General features: G+C 41.9%; 1 protein-coding gene across 1 annotated transcript; it reads right to left on the bottom strand.

Moving 5' to 3' along the window:
• Positions 1-4,829: 4,829 nt before the first annotated feature.
• On the bottom strand, positions 4,830-7,308 carry LOC143987876 (uncharacterized). The gene is made up of 4 exons (XM_077487029.1): positions 6,781-7,308; positions 6,512-6,674; positions 6,284-6,425; positions 4,830-5,992 (listed from the first exon to the last, which is right to left on the bottom strand). Exons 1-4 carry the CDS (start codon positions 7,004-7,006, stop codon positions 5,408-5,410), a joined length of 1,116 nt encoding a protein of 371 aa, XP_077343155.1. The 5' UTR covers positions 7,007-7,308; the 3' UTR covers positions 4,830-5,407.
• Positions 7,309-7,580: the final 272 nt, after the last annotated feature.

Below are 7,580 nucleotides of genomic sequence, written 5' to 3'. Positions count from 1 at the left end.
ATTTTTGTGGAGATTTTATTCAAAGCAGATAATTTCCAGAGTGATGTGACTGTAGCGTTGACAGGTAGACAATTAGCAAATGGAAAGGAAAACTATTAAAAGAAGAGGTCACAGGCATAAATAGATCTAGACCGGTTCAAAGCTTAGTAATAGGATTAACCACTTTAGCCCCAGAAGATTTTACCCCCTTCCTGACCAGAGCACTTTTTACAATTTGGCACTGCATTGTTTTACCTGACAATTGCGCGGTCTTGCGACGTTGTACCCAAACAAATTTTGTGTCATTTTTTTCCCACAAATAGAGCTTTCTTTTGTTGGTATTTGATTATCTCTGCAGTTTTTCTTTCTTGCGCTATAAACAAAAGAATTGTGACAATTTTGAAAAAATGCAATGGGGTTTATTTACTAAAGGCAAATCCACTTTGCACTACAAGTGCGCTGCAAGTGTACTTAAAAGTACACTTGGAAGTGCAGTCATTGTAGATCCGTGGGGGACATGCAAGGTAAATAAAAAAAACAGCATTTTTGCTTGCACATGATTGGATGGTAAAATCAGTAGAGCTTCCCCTCATTTCAGATCTTCCCCTCAGATTTACAGCGACTGCACTTCCAAGTGCACTTTCATGTGCACTTGCAGTGCAACTGTAGTGCAGAGTGGATTTGCCTTTAGTAAATCAACCCCCCTATCTTTTACTTTTTGCTATAATAAATATCCCACATTTAAAAAACAAAAACAAATGTTTTCCCCAGTTTAGGTATTTTTGGTAAAGAAAATCACAATAAGCATATATTGATTGGTTTGTGCAAAAGTTATAGCATCTACAAAATAGGGGATAGATTTATGGCATTTTTATTATTATTTTTTTTTTACTAGTAATGGCAGTGATCTGAAAATTTTAACAGGACTGCAATATTGCGGCAGACAGATCGGACATTTTTGGCACCATTGACAATCATACAGCGATAAAAAATGCACTGATTACTGTATACATGTCACTGGCAGGGAAAGGGTTAATGCTGGGGTCGTTTAAGGTTAATTATGTTCCCTAGGGGGACTCTAACTGTAGGGGGAATAGGACTGACTGGAGGAAATGACAGATCAGTGTTCATACTTAATAAGAACAGACGATCTGTCTCTACACACACAGATTTACAGATCCCGGTTCTCGCTCTGTCACGAGCGATCGTGGGTGCCCATCGGTCATCATGCCCGCCAGGCACTCGCATCGGCTAGAGGCCAAAAGGCAAAGCGAAGTAAGGTAATGTCACTTCGCCCAGCCAAACCGTTCTGCCACAGTAAAACTGCAGTGGCTGGTCGGCAAGTAGTTAAAGGTTGCCATTTTAAAGTTTTTTTTTTTTTTTTAATAATAAACATGTCATACCTACCTCCATTGTGCAGTTTGTTTTGCACATAGTGGCCCCAAGCATCCTCTTCTGGGGTCCCTCGGCAGCGCTATCAGCTCCTCCCTGCATCGTATAAGGCCCCTTTCACACGGGCGGCTGTTCTGCCGCAGGAATCATGTTTATTTTTTTCTACAAAATTCAAGGCTCCAGGCACAGCGATCAGCTGCGTTTGCACAGTGCGTTTACCAGCGTTTACATGCGTTTACATGCGTTTTTATGCGGTTGCGTTTAACTGCAGTTTTTATTCCCATAGCAACCCTTTTATTTATTTATGTTTTTGTTCCCTGGAATGTACCCATGATGCATTGCAGTCCTCTATATTTAAACCTGTTTCTTTGTTCTCTGGCTGAGTGTGTGTTGGAGTTTTGCAGGAGTGGAGAGGAGTGCTGAGTTTTGTGCCAGTTTTTTTGAAAAATGAATGCAAATATGGGTAGTTTGCTTGCAATGCTCATTTTGCTGATGATGAGGATGAAGAGAAGAAGAGCGATCCAGAGTAGGCGACGTCCTCGTCGTTACTGGGTCCATCCCCTAACGTCTCAGCGCCTATCGATCGGCTACTTTGCCCTCATGTTCGGTGAGCTGAGGACTCATGGGGACAAGTTCCACAATTACACCAGGATGTCGGTGGCATGCTTCGATGAGCTGTTGGGACTTGTTAGAGGACGCCTGACCAGAACCACGACCAATATGCGAAGAAGCATTAGTCCAGAAGAACGGCTGTTACTTACGTTAAGGTAGGTTTTCCATATGTTGAACAAATGCTTAAATTCATGTACATGCAGGCTTAGGCAATATTGGCAATAGTGTGTGTGTATGTATGTATGTATATGTATATGTATATATATATATATATATATATATATATATATAGATGAATCTATAACCTAATCTATATCACAACGGCGATTTTTCGCACATTACTCCCATTACCATTATTTTTTATCCTTGAAAACTATCTATCGTGCCTTGCACAGTCAGTTTTATTTTTTGCAAATAGGAAACATCATCAAATTTCAGTAGTTTCTCATTATGTAGGTGAGCTCTGAACACAAAGGCAGAGTTTTGCATTAACAAGCAAGGTACCACCAAATAATATTTTGTACTAGACCAACCCACCACCAGGCTTCCTGTTTGGATGCCAGCACCTACTACCAGAGCCGAGGGATTTATCTTTGGGCTGCAATGTGTTAAAAGTCATCAGCTTATATAGATGCTGATGTTTATTTGTTACCATGTAGAACTCCATATGTATATAGATTTTTTTTTAAATTTTATTTATTTTACTATATTTTATATTTTCTGAATTGTTATCAATTTTGTATTGCAGATACCTTGCCACTGGTGCCAGTTTCACCTCCCTCCATCATCAATTTCTGATGGGAATTTCCACCGTATCCACCATTGTGCATGATACCTGTTACGTCATCTGGGAAGAACTGAGAACATCAGTCATGCCGGAGCCAACATCCAGTCTGTGGGAGGAAATAGCGGAGGAATTTTGGGAGAAGACCAACTTCCCAAACTGCATTGGGGCATTAGATGGGAAACACATCCGGCTCATCAAGCCTCCAAAATCCGGTTCCCGCTTTTTCAATTATAAGAAATACTTTTCTATTGTGCTTCTGGGACTCAGCGATGCAAATATGAAGTTCATCGCTGTGGATGTTGGAGCGTATGGGAGTTCTGGAGATTCGAGAATTTTCAGAAATTCCATAATGGGGCGGCGTTTTCAACATGGCGAATTTCAGGTGCCACAGTCAAGGCCTCTCCCTGGTACTACTGGACCAGATCTTCCACTTGTAGTGCTGGGAGATGAGGCATTTGCCTTATCCACGCGCCTGCTAAGGCCCTATACCAGGCATGGTCTCACTGCCAGGAGGCGAATTTTTAACTATAGACTCAGCAGAGCTCGAAGAATGGTGGAGTGCGCATTTGGCATTTGCGCTGCCAAATGGCGTGTTTTGATGACAGCCATGCATCTGGAAGTTGAGCATGCCGTCAATGTGGTTCTAGCGAGTTGTGTTCTCCACAATTTTTTGAGGGGTAAGGAGATCGTGGCCACCGAAACCCCTGTTTATGAGGAACCCATAGGTCCTGTTACTGGCACTCGTCCAAGCAATCAGGCCCTACAAGTCCGTGAACATTTCACTGATTATTTTTTGAGTGAAGATGGACAGCTGCCATGGCAATTGGACTATGTATAAATTTTTAACCATTGTTGCATGTTTTTTTCATCACATATTTCAGGTTTTTGTGTCAGTTTTCACGTTTGCCTTAAATAAAGTAGTCGACAATTTTCAACAATTTAAATTGTTTTTATTTCTATCTTTTGCAATGCACAGGGCGTATTTAAAAAATTGAAAAACATTACAAAAACATTGAATGCTTGCAAGTATAGAAAAATGTTTTTTAATTACTTTGGAATATATATATATAAAATCTCCTTTTAGTTTCAAGTATTGAATTTCAAGTGCAACAGATAACGAGTACACAAAATATCCCCCACTACCCCCCAAAAAAAAAAAAGGTTACAGTATTCCTGCACTGCACAGGGTGTATAAAAAAAATAGAACAACCTTACAAAAACATTGAATGCTTGCAAGTATAGAAAAATGTTTTTTAATTCCTTTGGAATATATATATATAAAATCTCCTTTTAGTTTCAAGTATTGAATTTCAAGTGCAACAGATAACGAGTCCACAAAATATCCCCCACTACCCCACAAAAAAAAAAAGGTTACAGTATTCCTGCACTGCACAGGGTGTATAAAAAAAATAGAAAAACCTTACAAAAACATTGAATGCTTGCAAGTATAGAAAAATGTTTTTTAATTCCTTTGGAATATATATATATATATATATATATATATATATATATATATATATAGAGAGATATATATAGAGATCTATATATATATATATATAGAGATATATATATATATATATATATATATATATATATATATATATAAAATCTCCTTTTAGTTTAAAGTATTGAATTTCAAGTGCAACAGATAACGAGTCCACAAAATATCCCCCACTACCCCCCGTAAAAAAAAAAAAAGGTTACAGTATTCCTGAAGTGCTGTCAGGCCCCTTTCACACAGGGCAGATCAGTAATGATCCGTCCCGTGAAGATCCGCTTGGTCGGCAGGGATTGTTCCATTGTCCCCACTGAGCCGGTGGCAGACAGGGCTGTCCCGGCACACTGTGCCCTGTGAGCTCTCTGTTCTCTTCTATGGGGATCGGAAGAGCACGTACCATCTGTCCGTGTAGATCCAATCCGCTCTGCAGATGGCTAGAAAAATTGGATTTCCCTCCGTCTACAGAATCGGACAATTGCGGTGGCACCCGATATCGTCCGCCTCCGCAACAGTCCGATTCTGCAGACGGAGTAAAAACCTATTCTATCCGTCTGCAGAGCTGATCGGATGGACACAGACAGACAGTCCGTGCTCGTCCGATCACCATAGAGGAGAGTGGAGAGCTGACAGGGCGGTCCCTGCACAGTGTGCGGAGACCGCCCTGTCCGCAGCCGGCTCAGCGGGGACAACGGAGCAATCCCGCTGAGCGAGCGGATCATCACGGGGCAGATCATTACTGATCCGCCCCGTGTGAAAGGGGCCAAAGATGGGCACTGAGTGCGGTAAACAGTTCTGAAATATTTGGCTAGATGGAGAAAGTGCAAAAGATGTCGCCATGTACACTCCACTGTGTAGATGGGGTAATCTCCCACTGGGCCAAGTCTCTCAACCTAAACAATGCTAGCACCCAATCAGAAAGTTCAGGTATTGTGAGAGCAAGTGGGGCCAAGTAGCAACATGTATAAGCTTGGGACAGTGGGAGATTCTTCTGTGCGTACAGTTCAGTGTACATGGAGGAATCTGGGGTTTGTTGTAAACATTAGTTCGTGTAGGTAAAACATTAAAGTAGTGTAGGTAAAACATTAAGTAACATTACACAACAAGAAAAATACAACCGTCATATCACTGCCATAGGAATACTATAAGTTTTCATATATTGAATAATTAGGGTTACGCAGGGAAGAATGGCTTGGTTCACTGCCAACATCTATGGGTGATCCTGAATGGGAAGATGAGGGTGAAGACACTGGGTGTGGCTGCACATGCATCCTTTGGTAACCAGGATTAGACGGGTAAGATGTATACAGTGGTGGGGGTCCTACATAAGGGTTAATGGCAGATGTTGTGTCATGGCACTGCTGACTGGGCATTGGTCTACTGAAAGACCCACTAGGTGAATTAAAACCCATAGCCCATGGCTGAAATTTAGGATATGGGCGTTGCTCTTTGCAAGCGGACACAATATACGTTAAATAGGCATGTATATCACCCCTGACCTCAGTGCGCTTATCTGCAGGAATCTCCCTGATTACACAAAGCAACATTCTTAAAAACATAACATCGGGGTCTGAGATGTTGAGGAATTCATCATCTTTTGCCTGGTTTTGTGATTGGTTTCTCATTTCTTCAATGATACGGTTGAAATATTCCTCAAAAGGTGTCTCTTGTTGAGTACGTGTTCGACGGGTGGTAGTAGTAGACCGGACTCTCCTATCTGGATTTGCCTGCAATATTATAATATATAGATTATGCATCTGATACTGAGGTCACACTGAACAGCATATGATGGCTTGCACAAATATTGCAGCACCTGTTTAGAATAGATCACACACAGGTACTTGTTTTGTTGCAAAAACATGATCTCACTGAAGACCTCCAAAGCCAGAAGAACAAGTCACACCTTGCCCAAAAAACAAGTCGTTGTTGTTTCTACAACATTTGTGCCAACACCAGCTGCCTTTTCAAAATGTAACGTCTTTTGTGGACAGAAATTGTGACATTTTTAAAATACATACCGCAGGTTCTTGAGTGGATGGATGATATTCTTGGGATGACACTGTTTCTGTGGTTTCTTGACTGGTGTCAGCGTCTCCTGATGGTGATGGCGACGAACTTTCGCGCCTTGCGCTTGCTCTCACAGGGACACTTGACACAGTTCTAGGTAACAATAAAGATTACACGTTTAAAAAAAAAGTGAACATGAATATGCCAAATCGCTAAGTAAAATAAATGGATATACTTACGTGCGCATCTCAGTGGTGCGCCTCAAAAAAGACAAAGCCTCTGCATGGGGGTTAGGCCTGCGACGAGTTGAGGGTGCTCCGCTTCTCTCCGCAGCCTTCTCTTCGTTGACTTCTTTTTTGTAACGGTCGCGCAGGGACCTCCAACGTGTATAAACCTCCTTTCCTGCAATATATAAAAAAACATACAATGGCCTGGTCATTAGGGGGTAAAATCTTTACTAGGATGCATGTGTACCCTGCTGCATAGACACAACAAACCTTGCACTCACCTCGGTTATCCTGTTCAGTTGCAGACATCTCGTCCCAGTTCGGTGTGACATATTTGTAGACTTCTTCCCACTTTGCTCTCTTCAGCACTCGGTCTGCATATCCTGGGCATTCTGAGTCCCATAACTCTGGTCGGGCTTGCACCAGTGCGATGATGGCCTCGTGTGAGATGTCTCTTGCCGCCATGCTGTCTTCTCCCCTTTCATCCCTCTCAACTTCCTGTGTCATTTCCCAGGTACACCTGCTGTATAGGATGTGCTTCCGGGTTTTTTTTTTCTTCTTTCACGCTGCTGGCCGCAATTGACACAAAAGACTGCGATTACCTGCGGTTATGTGCTTATAGCTGCGCTACATCGCACCTGGACGCATACAATTCTATTTTTTCTATTCGCACCGAACCGCATGTAACGAAATCGCCGCTAAACGCTGTGTGTGAATGGGGCCATAGGAAAGCATTGTGTGCTTTTAGCTGCGGTAGAAATGAAGAAAATCCGCAGCTAAAAGCACCATTCTATCCGCCCGTGTGAAAGGGGCCTAACCCTCTAGGAGAAGTGCTCTTCCGGGGATTTACCTTGCGAACATGCTCCCAAATCCAGCATTTGCATCCATGGACGCAGAATATAATATGTACATAGCCTGTTGGCCAGATTTACCATGCTTTTTATGAATTATTCAACCTGTACACAATTTTTTGATGGCTTGTACCTTCAGGAAATATGTTTTTTTATCCTTTCATTTTAACCACATCAATACCAGGCACTTAAACACCTTCCTGCCCAGACCAATTTTGAGCTTTCAGCGC

Source organism: Lithobates pipiens, unplaced genomic scaffold (genome assembly GCF_037356315.1).
Source record: "Lithobates pipiens isolate NorthernLeopardFrog02 unplaced genomic scaffold, aLitPip1_a1.2 Scaffold_18, whole genome shotgun sequence".
NCBI classification, from domain to species: domain Eukaryota; kingdom Metazoa; phylum Chordata; class Amphibia; order Anura; family Ranidae; genus Lithobates; species Lithobates pipiens.
This window is presented reverse-complemented; position numbering and strand designations above follow the sequence as displayed.